This window comes from Saccostrea cucullata, unplaced genomic scaffold (genome assembly GCF_032062105.1).
Source record: "Saccostrea cucullata isolate Sc308-1 unplaced genomic scaffold, CSIRO_AGI_Scuc_v1 ctg1608, whole genome shotgun sequence".
Taxonomy (NCBI): Eukaryota; Metazoa; Mollusca; class Bivalvia; order Ostreida; family Ostreidae; genus Saccostrea; species Saccostrea cuccullata.
The window spans coordinates 5,649-22,626 of NW_026921147.1; the positions used below are offsets into that span (position 1 = coordinate 5,649).

Below are 16,978 nucleotides of genomic sequence, written 5' to 3' on the forward strand. Positions count from 1 at the left end.
CGTGCTCCTATGTAATGTATGTATGGAAAGCCGTGCCTAAAAGTGGTCGAGGCACGGACACGGCACGGGATATTGGCCGAAATATTTAAATGAGATCACACGGTTTTACAAAACCCGTGTCAGAAAGCCGTGCTAGTTTCCATATATGGACTCACGGATTCTGTAAACCCGTGTCTGAAACCCGGGTCCTTTTCCATATATGGAGACACGGTTTTTTGGAAACCCGTGTCAAAAAAGCCGTGCCGTATACCATATAAGGAGTCACGGGATCTGTGCATTTGTTTAGATCTAGGTCATGGCCTTTGGAAACTGTGGATGCCAAAATGGTGACTGAAACCAAATTTAACTTCACAGGCTTTACATTATTTGCTTAGTTTTGGAATTTCAAAAGTTAAAAATCTTATATGAATGTGTCCATTTACTTTCTGTTAAAGATTAACTTTATCAGTTACAATCCATGCTAGTTTTTAATGAAGATTTTAATGATAATGTACAATATTCAATTGTAATTTAATCTAGTAGCTAAGTTTGCACAATCTGAGAAAGAATTTAGTTTAAATAAAACTTTCACTAGCACAGTGATGTCACATAAAATATATAATTTAAAGGATTAGTGAAAGTCCAACTAAAGTCATCAAATAAACCTAAACTATTTCATCATGTCATTGTCAACATTGCAATACAGGAAGATCATGAAAATTGAAAAATTGACTTATTTATTCTAGATTACACTTACTGCATTTAGTTCAAAAGTGAAGAATTATATCCCAGACTTACATAAATACAATTCCAACTGACATCTATTAGTTGAATATCCTTTAAATAGAGCAAAAAGACACATTGACTTAGCTCATGATCATGAATCCCTCCAATTTAATATTCAAATAAAGGAAGTTATGATTGAGCATGCTCAGTAAAAGCCGTGAGATATAAATAAATAGTATGAACCAAAACCCGCCTAAGTTAAAAACCGTCTCCCTGGGACACGGATTCCGTGCCTCCACACGGGTTTCTGTGAGCGAGGATTCCTCACTTTCAGACACGGAAGCCGTGTCCGTGTCTTGGACATGCAGAACCCGTGCGGCTTTTTAAAAACCCGTGCGGATTCCGTGTCTTAGCCGTGCCCAAGCCGTGCCTATTCCGCCTCGAACTTTCGTACGGGTCATTACAATCATGAAGCCATGCACTGACCTGTGTCAGCTTTGTCAGAATTTCTCTCATCAACTGTCGACAGTTTCTAATATGAATGATGAGGAAAAGGAAGAAATCCTTTCTACTTACACGCAGCACGTTTCCCAAGCTAAACAGCAAAGAGACTACTACAGACACCAGTGTACCACCAGCAAGGAAGTGTTCATTTGCTTACCAGAGGAATGTAAACAAACTGGTAAGTTAAAATGTTATTGCAAAATTAAATTTTTCCTTTAGTGTATAGTTACAAGTATGGTATACTTTCCTTCATTAGCATTAAATGAACATTCTTGTACTATTATATGTGCTTGGATTTGGACTATATTATCAGCCTGGGTAGCTCAATGGGTAGAACACCTGACCAGGGTTCAAGGGTTCAATTCCAGCCATGCATTTTCTCCTCTTTTCCTTAGTACTATTAATAGGAAAACAGACATACCAAAGTGTTTGCAAAAATGTCTTATGTGAAATTGAATTTCTTTGTTCATGAAATAGTAAATACTATGAATAACTTTCAATGCATGCATATGATCATGAATGATTAATTTTATTGTAGGAAATGCTCCATGTACAGTTGATGTGCAAATGCACTATTCCTGGGACTATGCACAACAAGTGCATTTTCCACATCATGCCCAACAAGTGGGACCAATATTTTTTAAGACGCCTCGGAAATGCAATGTGTTTGGTATATGTTGTGAGGGTTCAGGTATGTTAATTAATTCATTCGTCATTATATATTGCTTAGTTCTTCAAATCATTCAGAAATAACTGTACATGTAATTCTTATAAGAATTTTATTAATAAATTACCTTTTATGTGGAGATCTAACATTTGACGAAATAGTAAAATCTAAAATATATATATGTATTAAAGGAGGATACTCTTTCAAATATAGAATAATACATGTATGGGACTAAGTCTGAATAAACCAATTTTAGTTATGAATTTTATTAAATATAGTTGCAGCAAAATATTAACACATACTATTTTTGTAATAATGCATAGTTACATATAAGGTAAATAAACAAGTCAATGGTTGAGTTATTTAGTTCGGATCAAAATTTTTGTTTTTACTTAAATGGCAGGAAAACAAGTGTTCTACTTGATTGATGAGGCTGAGAACACAGGGAAGGGTGCTAATTCTGTCATTAGTATGGTTCACCACTTTTTTCAATACCATGGATATGGAGAAAAAACAGCATCCATTCATTTCGACAACTGCAGTGGGCAAAACAAAAACAACTTTGTCTTATGGTATGCTCTATGGAGAGTTCTTGTAGGTAAGTGTACATCAAATGAAAAATATTTGATTTTAATTATTAAAATTTGTAAAAGCATTGTTTGATATTCAGTATGTTCATGATGTTCAATGCCCAAAGTGTTACATACATGTATGATATCAGTTTTGATAGTCAAGAAATGCAAACTCCTAGTAAATGTGGCATTTGTATTTAAATTAAGGAGTGTATTTCCTTTCAATTAGGACTCCATGTTATTGTGGAATATTCTATGATGGTGGCAGGACACACTAAATTCGATCCTGACTGGCATTTTGGAGTCTGGAAAGTAAAATGGCGTTCATCTACAGCAGAAACCATGAATGATATAGCAGACACAGTCCGTCATTCATCCCGCAGAGGCCATAACATTCCTCAGCTCGTGTCAGATCCACAAACACCTGTGCAGTTTAGGGACTGGAAGTCGTACCTTGAACAGTTCTTCAAACCCTTGAAAAACATTAGAGGCTATCATCATTTCCGAGTAAGTGCTGAGACTCCTGGTGTTGTTGAATGTAAGGAGCTCTGTAATTCTGTTCCTTTGTGTGTCAATCTCCTGAAAGATCAGAATATCCTTCCCTCCGTAAATGATCCTCTGCCTCAAGAAATCCCAGCACCTGGTCTTGAGCCCAAAAGGCAATGGTACTTATATGAGGAAATCCGTGAACATTGTCTATCACTCTCCGCTAAAGACACATCCTGTCCAAAACCAGTCGTACCAAAGAAAGAGGTGAAAGTTTATTCTCCTGATCATTCCACATCACACTTGAGGAAAAGGAAGAATCTTCTCCTTAGATGAAGGGGAATATTATTGAGTGTAAGAAAGATTAGAAGTTAAATGTATACATGTAGTTCCTGTTGTATTACTCCCAGTAATGTGTTACATTGAAGTACTTTTCTGTCCATTGAATTTCATTGCTTTAAAACATTTGTTGGAATTGATACGTTTACGCAACTGTTTACATAAGCTGTGTCCTATGAGTAGTGTTACCTCTCAACAGTTAAAAAAATGTGTAACAGTATGAAAATTGTTACTGATGTTTTCACCTTCTCTGTGACATTTTCCTTTAAATGTACTTTTGATATATATTTCGTACAACCATGCAAAAATATTACAATTTTATTATTTGAAAGCTTTGTCAAAAATGATTAACGACAGATTTTTAATTTTCAAAAGATACCATTTTCACACTGCCCCCCAAAATTTAATTGTTATACTCTTTATACTGAATACTGTTGATAATGTTAAGAAAGTACAGATGCATACATCTGTAATATAAGAGTACATTTTATTCATAATTTGTATGTTTGCAATATTCAGAGTGTCTGTTTTAAAAATAGTTACCTGCTATTCATATTTTTGTGATTTTGCTTACAGCTGTAAAATAACCTCTGTCATTCTGTAATTTATGTGATTCCTGGTGTATTTTGTCATAACTACCAATAATAACTTTTTTTGTTATTTTGGAATGTAATTTCAAATTGCATATTTATCTTGATAATAATTATTGTGCATTTCTCATGTTTCGAGTTTATTTTATTGAAAATAAATGGTTGGATTATTTTGTTCATTATGCATCTTTTCTTCCCTTTCTCTTTTTGGTCATCGATGCTGGTAGGATAATGAGTCAGTCTTCTGAATCAAGTTCAGTTGTTTCAACAGCCATATGTAATAAGTAACAGTCATATGTAATAAGTAAGAAAAACAGTATCAGTTTATTTTCATCATATCTAAGCAAAATTTTAAGAAGAGTTTAAAGAAAAAGAAGAGATTGTTTTTAATATACCTGTAGACTGAAAGTGTTCAGATTTGTTTTCTAATTACGACGTTATGGTAACGTCACTGACGTTAGGATATGACTTGAAGATGCCTGCATACCAGGGCCTGTATCTTCTCTATTTTTCATGATATTTGCATGAAATTTTGAATTTGTGTCATTCAAATTGTCATGATTTAAAAAAGACAATAAAATTAATTTCGATTTTTTACTCATCTGGACCCTTTTTCCCAGTCGCGGTCACATATGTCTAAAAATTTCATATTTCTATCTTTGCACCTAACATTTACAACTGTAGAATAAACCTCAAAATTGGCAAAACAGCATTTTTCCCGTTAAAAGAACATGGACACAATTTCAACTGAATTTTTAAAACAAATTTCAATTTTTAAAATTCCACCTAAGGCGTCATCTAATGATCAGCAAAATTTTGAACATCATTTATTGATTAACAAACAAGAAACAGAACTTATGGCCACTTGTACATGTTTGGCTTAAGCCTGGGTCAAGGTAATCTAGACTTAAGTCAGGTTCAAAATTATCAAATCACTTGCAGACCTCTCTGATTTATCTGAGTAGAGCTCAGCATTGTGGTTTAATGTAAACCAGGTAATGGGCAGGTTTAAAGGAAGGTTTTATGGCGTATTATTTTGATGAGATAGACCAAATTTATTTAGTGGAAAGACTTATCAGGCGAGAAAGAGTGGAAAGAGGCAGGACAAACCCTTTTTTTGAATTATTCGGAGGAAGAATTTATTGACAGATTTCGCTTAAGAAAGGAATGTGTAATTGAATTATTAAATGAAATTGGGGAACACCTGGAGCCAAAACAAAAGAAGGTTTCATCAATATCACCACTTGACCAACTACTAATAGCTTTACGGTTTTATGCAACTGGCTGTTTACTCAGAGTTTCTCTTTGGATCTCTTTGGAGTTCATGAAAGATCAGCTTCTCGAATTGTGAAGAGAGTTTCATCTGCATTGGCATCGCTTTACAAGAATTATGTAGTATTTCCATCAGGAAATAAATTAACTGAAATCCAAAGAGGTTTTATGAATCATAGTGGTATTCCCGGAATTTTGGGTGCAATTGACTGTACCCATATCCCAATACAATCACCCGGAGGTAACACGGCAGAAATTTTTCGAAACAGGAAAGGATTTTTCTCCATCAATGTACAGGCAATTTGTGACAATGATCTTATGCTTACAAATGTGGTTGCAAGATGGCCGGGAAGTACTGGTGACAGTCGGATTTTTGAGAACAGTAGTGTGTGTGCTAATTTTGAAAGAAGAAATATTCCTGGGATTTTGATTGGAGATAATGGATACGCTCTCAAACCTTATTTAATAACACCCCTTCTTACTTGTAGGACAGCACAAGAGAGACGCTTTAAGTTTGCTTTAAGTAACAGTAGAGTTAAGATTGAAAATGTGTTTGGCATTTGGAAAAGACGTTTTCCTTGCCTTCGAAATCACTTGAGGTTTAAGATTTCTACAAATTTGCACGTTATTATTGCTTGTGCAGTATTGTACAACATTGCCAAGAAAGCTACCATACCGGTACCAGATAATGAGGATGAAGGAGATACAGCAGTTCCAGTTCCGGTGCCACCAAATGCAAACCAAGGGGGACAGGCTTTAAGAGCAGTTTTGATAAGGCATTTTTAGTAAAAAACAAACAAACAAACAAGTAAGTTTAATTAAAATAAATTTATTTTTCAATTCTTAAATGTTTAATGTAGGCTATATATACTATCTATTGAGTATATGGTTGCCAGAAAGAGCCACAGTTGTTATTAGAATCTGTGTCGCCACAAGTAATGGTTGGAGGTACAGGCAACTTAGGTCCACTTGATTTTATTTCATTCTCTAGCTTTTGTTTCTTTAACTTTAGTATATCCTCTTTCTTGAGAATTGCCATTTTTTTCTGATGTTCTATTTCTGCTAATTCCAGGAGTCTGCTTTTGACTAGGTCTTGACGTCCGGGACCAGCTTTTCGTTTGGTACCGAGAACTTGGTTGTCAATATCTGTGAACAGTGAAACATTTATTGTAAATATTATGAGTAAATAAAATATATATCATTGATGTAATGTTTTTTTTGTTTGAACACGTATTTTAAAATCACACTTTTATTATTTTTAATAGCTTAATATTTATGTAGAGTTATTGAAAATGATGTGCGCCAAATCTTTTTCATGTTTTCGTAATTTGACAACAATGGTGAGATCACAGAATTAGATATAAAGTTTGAATAATAAAAAATCTACAGCGCATACATATTACATGTATATGAAAAGATATTTTCATTAAAATTCTCTTAATCCAATAATGTTGACAAATTACTAGTATACCTCGTCATTATCATCTGAATCTTCATTGTCATCTTCTGGTTCATCTCCATGGAGACTTGCATCATCGTCATATGGGTTTCGCAAACTATTAATTTGCTAAGGAAGCATTTCGGATATGGTGCTGGAAATTTTATCCAAGCTTTTCTCAGATGGTCCTCCACCTGTCTTTTTCTCCTCTCTCCTCTCCTTGGCAACGGCAGACTTCGTTCTGGCTTTTAGATTTTTCCATAATGATTTCAACTGTGTTATGGTTCTCTTGTTTACACTATGTCTAGAATTAAATTTTTTCTCAATATTTATCCATTCTGTGTTCTTCTTACTAACCATTCTGCCGTCATTCTGCTTATTTTCTATGATGTCCTTCCTAGCATGGATAAGCTCTAGAAAACTTTCTTTTTCTAACTCCGAAAAATTTGCTGACTTCTGTCTTGATGCCATTATTTTCAAGGAATGAGATAATCTTAAACCGTATTCAGGTAAGTAAGAGTTGAGTCACAGGTTTGCAACCCAACTACTTCTCACCTGAGTACAGATCAAGCCAGGTTTAAGGCAGGGTTATCTGATCCCTAGATCACCTATTAAATCAGGGTTACCAGAGCTAAAGGTATGCAAATGGCCATAATAGAGTTCCTCAAAATGTAAACAAGGTCTGTGCCTTGTTTTTGTTAACATATGGAAAATATCATATTTATAACAAAATGAAATTCAGCAAACCACTAGAAACTGTCTTATTGTATTTAGAATTAAGTTAATCATTTAAATTATCTACTTTGAACAAACATATGTGAGTGTATAAATCTATGTAAACAAAACATGGCACAGACCCTGTTTACATAACAAAGTTTGAAGCTATAAATCTGTCTTGTATCTTGACAACAGAAGTTCAAATTTTTGATGATCATTAGAAATATCACAGTTAAATAATGGTAAAAATGGAAAAATATATGTAAAATTATTTAGCTGAAAGTGTGTCTATGCCCCTGTAAAGCGTCTATTTGTTCATGATCTTTGACCTAGAAGTCCTTCAGGGCAGGCCTGCTCCTAAATAAATATGTGATATTTTGATAGGCTGAGATGAAAGGAATAATTTAAGATAGGATGTTTTCAGGGGCAATTTAACCAAAGAAAAGCCCTGATAAAATTAAGATTTTGACAATCTGCCTCACATTAAATTTCAAACATCATATTTATGAACTCATGATAACTCAGTTGATGCAAGCGATAACTACGCAACACAGTTAAGGTAAGAGTAAGGAGGCGGGGCCTAATTTGTACGGGAAATGTTTACAATGACGTCACAGATAATTTAAGGTCTTCAAATTACCACAAAATGAACTTATTTGCTTTTTTCAAACAGCTGGATAGCTAAATACTACATACAAAATAACTATTACATGCAGTTTTGTCCTTTGTTAAATCCCACACAACAGTATATAAACGATGCATCGATCACAATGCACTTGTCAATGTGACCTCATCTTGCAAAAATGACGCAGTTTGTACACAGTGAGAGGCTGATCAAGTCACATTTGTACAATGAAACATGTTTTAGTTTTCAAATAAAATATTATTTGCAATTAAATTAAAGGCGTTAACTTGGATGCGATGTCTATTTTAGAATTTTATTTATAAACTTCCGTACATTCTCCAGACAAGTGATATTATACAATAATGGACTCTTTTGGTGTTGAATATGGTTTATTATTCACCAGAAAAATATTCATATTGACTGAGGCGAAGCATTTGGAAAATGTTGAGAGTTTGACGCATGATGCACATACGTTTTAATACTTATTTAGTCTTAACAACATTAATAACTTATATTATTATACCTCTGTTTATTTTTTCTATATAAAAATAAGACGAATAATCATGCTATTTTTTTCTAAACAGTCTCTACCGTGAAATAGTTTTTGTGCTATTTGCCCATGGTGAATAGTCCTCAAACTATTCAACGGCAGCGTTCGATTTCCCTCGCTTTTCATCTCTGAAAACTTCTGATTTTACATGGATTGTGACGTATATATTATGACGTAACAAATGTAAAGTCAGCATCGGTATAATAAAATACCTATTTACTGACTATTCGGACAATAGCAAGTTTATCGTCCCCCTCGACAGCAAACTATTTCCCTCGGCTGCGCCTAGGGAAATAGTTTGCTGTCTTGGGGGACGATAACTTGCTATTGTCCTCGTAGCCAGTAAATAGGTGTATAATATCCAACTTAAAAAACGATTTTTTTTTTAAATAAAAAAAGCTTTAGTGAATTTTTTTCGCATAGTTAATCAAACAGTTCAAGAATGGACCTCACAATTAATACATATCTATTTTGTTAAGTAGAGGATGTAAAAGGGGAGTGATTTCCCCCTTTTGGATTTGGTACCATACATATTTGAAGAATTTTTTTTTCTAAATTTTGTGTAAAGGTTCAAGTGAAGAGAGAGTAGCAGGTTCCATTTTTTCCTTTTTATCATTCTGATATGAAATAAATTTTTGTGTTTCATAATGCAATTTCACTTGTGATATTGCTTTTTGTACATTAATAGGTTTCTTTAATTGTGCATCTTGCAGTATGAATATAAAATTTTAGCCAGAGAAGAATATATAGTATTTTGAATATCAGTATTTTCATCAATAAATCCTAAAATGAAAGAATCCTTAGTAACATTTATCATTAGACCAGTTTTATCTTCAAACAAATTCTAGAATAATTGTGTATTATCACATTTCCATATAGGTGTTCTATTGTTTATCCTCAGTAGGACAAAAACTGCATTTTTACAGTCATTTTTTTTTTAATTTTGAATAAAAATGAATTTGTTACTTAGATTTTGTTTATCATTGGAGTCTACAGTCTTTTGATACCCTAAAGGGAATCATGAATTTTTTTTTTCCATTCCTGAGTTTCAACTTCTAAAAGCTCACTCCAATATGTTTTACCTGCTGCAAAAGAAGAATTTTGAATAAGGATTTCATAATTGCATTTGGATTCTCTACATTTCATTAATGTGTAGATATTAGACATAATTATGGGATTGGTGAGCTTTTTAAATTTTTTTCCTGACCAGAATTTTTTTATCCAATCCTCTTAGCATGAATAATACTACTGAATTCTAAGAAATTAATCCTTATATTTCGATAAGTGTTGCAGAAATGCTGATAAGAAAATAGTGAACCATCCTCATTAATGATATCGTTAATTTGACTAACGTTGCTGTCAAACATTTGTTTATTATAAAATGGTTTTCCACCAATATGCAAATGTGGATTTTAAAATCTTGGTAAGTAACCAGCAACATCAAACTTTTTCTCAAGATTTTGTAACATTATCCAGGACTTAAAACATTTATCCAAAATTTATTTTTTAATGTTTTTAAAAAAGTTGCAGTATATTCAATTCCACAACTTAAAGATTTCTTTAAATTAAATTTAGGAAAGAGGTTTTCCAATTAATTAGATGTCTTATCCAAAATAATTTCATAAAGGCTATAAAAGATGTCAGTTTTAACATTTTTTTAAATTTATGACTGGGTTGTTTTCAACATTTTTGTAGGTTTTTTAAATAAAAAATGTTTGAAATAGATACACAATCCTGACTTTCAGCGTCATTTAATTTACTCAGGTGACCTATTGCTCTCCGTTTTCATCCATCGTCATGCATCGTCCGTCGTCCATCATGTGTTAACATTTGAACATTTTCAGCTTCTCTGCAACCGCGCAAGCAATTTCAACCAAATTTGGCACAAACCATCCATGGGTGAAGGGAAACGAAAATTGTGAATTTCATGGTCCCCACCTCCCCTCTCCGGAACCTGAGGGGTGGGGCAAAAAACACTAAAATTTATGCAATGTTTAAAAATCATCTTCTTTACTCCTGGACACCAAGCAGTCAAACTGTTGGCATGATTGTAATTAGCATTGAGTCCTCTACCCAAATTGTGAAATTCATGGCCATTTGGTCAGGGGTTCTAGTGCTAGGGGTGGGGCTAAATTTCTTCTCTCCTCTTTGGTATTAAATAAGCTAACCAAGTTCAAAGTCATAATGAAAAAGAATGTTTCTTCCAAATTATGAATTTCATGGCCCCAGGGTCAGGTGTTGTAGTGTTAGAGCGGGGTTCTATTGATTGTACAGTGAAATCGCATAAATTCTTCAAAAATCTTCTCTGCTCCTGTGTATTAAATAAACTAACCAAGTACAAAGTGATGATAAGCAAGAATGTCTCTTTCAAAATTGTGTATGTCATGACCCCTGGGTCAGGGATTCTGGTGGTAAGGCCGGGTTCTATTGTATAGTGAAAATACATTAATTTTTCAAAAATTTTCTTCGCTGCTCCTGGGCATTAAATAAACTACCGGGTAACCAATTACATAGTTATGTTGAATAAGACTGTCTCTCTTCAATTTGTGAATTTCAGGGCGCCTGGATCAGGGGTTCTGGTGTTAGGGTGGGGCTCTATTGATTATATAATGAAATGCATGAGTTCTTTGAAAAACCATTTCCCTTGCTCCTGGTTAATATGCCATTGATCTAACTACTTATTTATAATGAAGAAATGTGTCTCTTTCAAAATGGTTAAATTCAGGGCTCCTGGATCAGAGTTACCGGGAGGAGGGGTTACTTTGTCTAAAAATGAATTAATGCTTTGAAATCTGCTCTTTGGTATTAATCAACCATTTAGGTGAAATAAAATTTATGATAAAATTTCAAAAAATTCTTAATATGTGGCTGCAGGGTCAGTGGTTCCTGTAGGATGGTGTGCACAACTGGTGGTTATAAATGGAAATGCATTTTGTCTTTGTTACTCTGATCTACCTCTGGGTTTTACTCTGATCTACCTCTGGGTTTAAGTAACCAAAGTAAGCACGCTAAGTGTATAATTATTATTAGCCTCTTTCAAAATTGTGAATTTCATGGATTTTGGATTAAACACGAACCAAGTTCAATTGCTGGAAAGTTGTTACATTATACTCAGGTGACCTATAAGGCCCATGAGCCTCTTGATGTAATAAAGTAGCCAAAATATAACATTTACGCCCCCCCCCCCCACCCCCCAGTCAGGAAAACATAGGATAGTTTGTGAGAAATTTTTGAAGTGACAATACCATTTAATTAGAGAAACATGGTTTGGTTTACAACATTGGCTAGTTTCCCTTTCCACTTTTTGTTTGCTTTTTGTTTGTTTTGATTCGTTTATTCATTTTGTTCATGGTTTTTTGTCACAATATTTCAGAGGGTTTTGACATCATACCCCTGCCTCTGAGAAAATCTGTATGATCCCCCCTTTCTCTCTTTCTTTGAAGAGGAATGCGCTTTTTAGTTGCTTAGATAAAAAAAAGTTGCAGGGACGGCGTTTTTGAATTGCTGTTATCAAAGATGATGGGAAATGCAGTTCTCATTCTCAAGGTTATGCTCCTAAAACGATCGAGTTTTAGGCTGATGCAGGCTACTGACAGATACGTTTGTTACTGGGATTTCACCAACCTTGTTTGAAGTCAGCATTACTTACATGTTATGGTCGCTATATTGATCTCTTCACAAATATGACCTATCATTGGATTCATTTTGACCGATGTGTTTCATTCTAATGTTTAGGCTTTACATTTTGTTGATTTTTATACTGAATTTGACTAGATTGGATGTCCGCCCACCTGATCAATATAATATTATAGAGGACTCACTTTCTAGACATTAGATTTCCAGGATTTTTGTTTTATGCCCTATTCATAGTTTTGCAGTTATTCATGGATGTGGATTTTAGAAAGTATTGTCAAAAAATAAAGTTGTCATGCTTGAAGATAACTGAAATCGTGTACTGATCAAAATGTACACATATACACGGGAAGACAGGTTTATTTCTATTATTCTTGAACAGGGAAAAAAATTGAAACCGAAATATAAATATAGAGATACTGATAAATACTGTAAAACAACTTCCCAGTTCAAAAAATGTTCAAACTCTGAGGTGGGGTCAATATTTAACAGGGTCTATTTTCAACATGTTGAGATCATCGGGGATAAGAAAAACTATCAAGTTGTTGAAAAATGACCCCGGGTATCAATTCAACAACTTTTGGTCTCATATTTCAACGGAGAAAAAACACCCCTTATTCAGTATTGAACGTTGAAAAATAAACCTCGAGTCAATTTTCAACTGGGGTCAATATTCAACGTTACACCTGCGTCTTAAGGACCCTCTCTACACAAGTGCAATTTTTTTTGGACATTAAGAAAAATATTTTGTATAATGGAACTAATATGGTGCTTAAATATTTTATTTTCACTATATGGTGCGTGGCATTTACCCCCGGGAAAATTGTTCAAAGACAACACAGTATCAGTGAATAGAAATTACTGTTAATTACTTCAATAGAGAAAATACATGTAAACAACACGTTCAGTTAATTTATCTTGGTCTTTTAAAATGTTAAGAATATTTGGATTAATTACAAATTGAGTTATTTAATTATTATAATTTTCTATTTTTTAGAAGTTAGATATAAGAGCAGATCACGCTAACTGCAAAAAATACCTTATAATCAAAACTATTTAGAGTGCAGTGTAGAGAGGGTTCTTGATAAGAGTTCACAGACTTAACAAACACATGCAAAAACCAAATTAGCTGGCATATGTTATTAAGTGGCCTGAGTAAATTTAGGTGACCTATTGCTCTTTGTTTTCGTAAGTCGTCGTACGTCAATTATCGTTCGTCGTGCGTTAACAATTTATCATTTTCAGCTTCTTCTCTGGAACCACTGAACCAGTTTCAACCATTTTTGGCATATAACCTCTATTGGTGAAGGTCTTGAAAATTGTGAATTTCATATTCCTTCCCCCTGAGGCCTTGTGGTGGGGCCAAAACCACCCACTAGAATTAATACAATCTTTAAAAATCTTCTTCTTTACTCCTGGACATAAAGCGGTCAAATTGTTGGTATGATTGTAATCAACATTGAATCCTCTACAAAAATTCTGAAATTAATGTCCCAAGGGTCAAGGGTACTAGTGCTAGGGCGGGGCTAAAGAGATTATATAGTGAATATGCATTATTTCTTTGAAATTCTTGTTTTTCTGCTCCTGGGCATTAAATAAACTAACTTAGTGCACAGTTAAGTGGAAAATGACTGTCTCTTTAAAAATCATGACTTTCATGGCTCCAGGGTCAGGGGTTCTAGTGCTAGGGAGGGGCTACATAGATTATAGTGATGCATAGATTCTGTGGAATTCTTCTTCTCTGTTCGTAGGCATTAGATTAACTTACCAAGTACATAGTTATTTTAATAAGGCTTGCTCTAGTGCTAGGACCGGGCTATAAAGATTATATAGTGAAAATGCATTATTTTTTTTTTAATTCTTCTTTTCTGCTCCTGGGCATTAAAATAACCTAACCAAGGGTATAGTTAAGTTGAAAATAACTGCCTTTTCCGAAATTGTGAATTTCATGGCCCAAGGGTCAGGGGTTCTAGTGCTATGGCGGGGCTATATAGATTATATAGTGAAAATACATGTATATAAATTCTTTGACATTCTTCTATTCTGCTCCTAGGTATTAAATAAACTTACCAAGTGGTGCATAGTTAAGTTGAAAATAACGGCCTCTACAGAAATTGTGAATTTCATTGCCCCAGGGTCAGGGGTTCTAGTGCTAGGGCGGGGCTTTATAGATTATATAACAAAATGCATAAATTCTTTGGAATTCTTCTTCTCTGCTCCTGAGTATTAAATAAATTGACCCAAACTAACCAAGTACATAGTTATGTTGAATAAGGCTGCCTCTTTCAAAATTGTGAATTTCATGCCCCTAGGTTCAGACGTTTTAGTGCTAGGACGGGGCCATATAGTTTATTTAGTGAAAATGCATGAATTCTTCGAAATTCTTTTTCTCTGTTCGTGGGCACTAAATAAACTTACCAAGTGCATAATTATGCTGGATAAGGCTGACTCTTTCAAAATCGTTAATTTCTTGTCCCAAGTCCAAGAGTTCTAGTGCTAGGATGGGCTTTAAAGATTATATAGTGAAAATGCATTATTTTTTTGAAATTTTTCTTTTGTGCTCCTGGGCATTAAATAAACTTGCCAAATGCATAATTAAAAATGAATGCCTCTTTCAAATTATAAATTCCCTGGCCCCAAGGCCAGGGGTTCTAGTGCTAAGGCGGGGCTTTATAGAATATACAAGTATATAATTATGTTGTAGACTGCCTCTCCCAAAATTTTGAATTTCATGGTCCTTGTGGTAGGGGTCTGGTGTTAGGGCGGGTCTTTTATGATAATATGGTTAAAATGCATAAATCCTTTAAAAATCTTTTTTTCTGCACCCAGGTATTAAAACTATGAACTATGTTCATGTTTTATGGGAGGAAGGATGCTTGTTTGAGATTTCTGAATTTCAGGACCTCTGGGTTACGGCTTCTTGTGTTAGGGCGGGGCTCTAATGTTTGAATTCTAATGCATGAATTCTTTGAAAATCTTTTCCTATGCTCCTGAGTATTATGCCAATGAACAAAGTGCATATTTATGACAAAGAAATCTTCCTCTTTTGAAAGCTTCCAAAATGGTTAATTTCCGGACCCTCGGTCAGAGGTACTTGAAAGGGGGGGGGCACATAGTCTGAAAATAATTTAATGCTTCTTCTTTTGTATTAATCAATAATGTAACATGATGAAATAAAATTTCTAAAATTTTTGGTCAGTGGTTCCCTTGCGATGGGGTGCACAACTGATAAAATGGTATTGCATTTTCTCTTTGTTACTCTGATCTACCTCTGGGTATTCACTAACCGAAGTAAGCATACTAAGTGTATAGTTTTGATAAGCAATGGTGCCTCTTTCTAAATTGTGAATTTCATGGCTTCTGGAATAAAACATGAATCAAATTCAATTTTTGGAAAGTTGTTACATGACACTGAGGTGACTTATAAGGCCCTTGGGCCTATTGTTTTAAATCAATTGGGGCTGTAAAATTCTTTCATTATTAAAAAAAAACTTTTTGTATGTATTAAAGCATCATTGCACACAGAGATTGCTTTCACTATACTAGTAAGGTTAAATTCAATATAGAAACACAAATGAATACAAGCTTTTTACAAAATACAAAATTTTGTTTGTCCCATTTGGGCCCCCGGAGGAGCAAAAAGATTTACAAACAAAAGTATGAGGAAGATTCAAATGATAAGACAAGCATGATATTACATGTATAATGAGAACAATTCTTAATTGTACGAGGGTCAATCAAAAAAATCGTAAACAGTGTTCCTCATCGTAACATTACATGTATTATTACAAGATTATAGATAAACACATTTTTCTAAAATAAAAAAAAACAACAAACATTTATTCTGTCAAAGTGTTAAATTCATGACATTTGATTAAATAGAACTCATGTTAGCCAATTTTTAAAGCAATATATTTCGTTACAGTGTACCATGGTAAATACACATTGTTACGTCAAAACAACATTTAACTTGAGAAAGTTTCTCAAAAGTACTCTGCTGTTCAATTTCATACAAGGTTTGTAGAGTCTTTTCCATTAAAAAAAAACTTATCCATAAAACTTAACACCCAGTTTGCTTATAGAAAATAGCTCGAACTAGATTATCTGTGTTTTTGAAATTATTTACCACGTAACTCTATTAATTAAGATCCGCAATATTGAAGCGTACTTCACGTTTAATGACGTTCCTAGCTTTTTTGACAAGAATTTTAGCTATGCCATTGACTGTTTCTTTGCATCCATCATACGATTCAAACTAGCTACCAGTCAAAAATCACATTTTCCATTTTATATAAATACACAGCTTTTTTTCATACATTTTCTGGTTTATACAGATTTTCTTAAGTTTGTTAAAGAAGTTTCCCGAGTGCACAGCAAAATTTTATTGATACTCGCTGCTCAGTGACGTCCTCCAAGGTCATGTTTTTGCTGTTTTTAATCAAGTCCATATGTATTTAAAAATCATATCTTTTAAACGAAGCCATATATAACATTACCTGATAGCATTTTAATTAATCCAGTAATACTTGATTTAAACATGTAAATTTTTTATTTTATTATTGCTCCAATTATTAGAGGAATGGCTATAGATGCTATAAAGTGATAATTAGTAAATCACTCAATAATGACGTTGCCCCCTGGCCCCATTTTTGCTGTTCTAAATTTTTGATAATTTTTTATGAATATGAAGATATATTCAATTTTTATTTACTAAAATTATTCGAATTTGGCGGCAAAATATGTGTACCCAATCTAATATGACGTTAATTAAAAAAAAAGATTGGACAAAAGTCTACGAACTTTTTGAAAAACCCTCGTATAATCATTGGTTCCAGTATAATGCTATACAAGAGATATACGAAATATACAATGTCATCTGT

General features: G+C 33.7%; 2 protein-coding genes and 1 pseudogene across 3 annotated transcripts; 2 read left to right on the forward strand and 1 right to left on the reverse strand.

Moving 5' to 3' along the window:
* Window positions 1-1,169: 1,169 nt before the first annotated feature.
* Window positions 1,170-3,986, forward strand: LOC134259272 (uncharacterized). Of its 2 annotated transcripts, XM_062741877.1 has the most exons (4): window positions 1,170-1,387; window positions 1,748-1,900; window positions 2,280-2,474; window positions 2,678-3,986. In XM_062741877.1, exons 1-4 carry the CDS (start codon window positions 1,174-1,176, stop codon window positions 3,268-3,270), a joined length of 1,155 nt encoding a protein of 384 aa, XP_062597861.1. In that variant the 5' UTR covers window positions 1,170-1,173; the 3' UTR covers window positions 3,271-3,986. The 2 variants fall into 2 exon arrangements, with proteins under 2 accessions (XP_062597861.1, XP_062597862.1); XM_062741878.1 differs by lacking the exon at window positions 2,280-2,474.
* Window positions 3,987-4,861: 875 nt separating this feature from the next.
* LOC134259273 (putative nuclease HARBI1) lies at window positions 4,862-5,921 on the forward strand (annotated as a pseudogene).
* Window positions 5,922-6,597: 676 nt separating this feature from the next.
* On the reverse strand, window positions 6,598-7,044 carry LOC134259277 (myb/SANT-like DNA-binding domain-containing protein 3). The gene is given in 1 exon segment (XM_062741883.1): window positions 6,598-7,044. A coding segment is annotated over 1 exon segment (447 nt).
* Window positions 7,045-16,978: the final 9,934 nt, after the last annotated feature.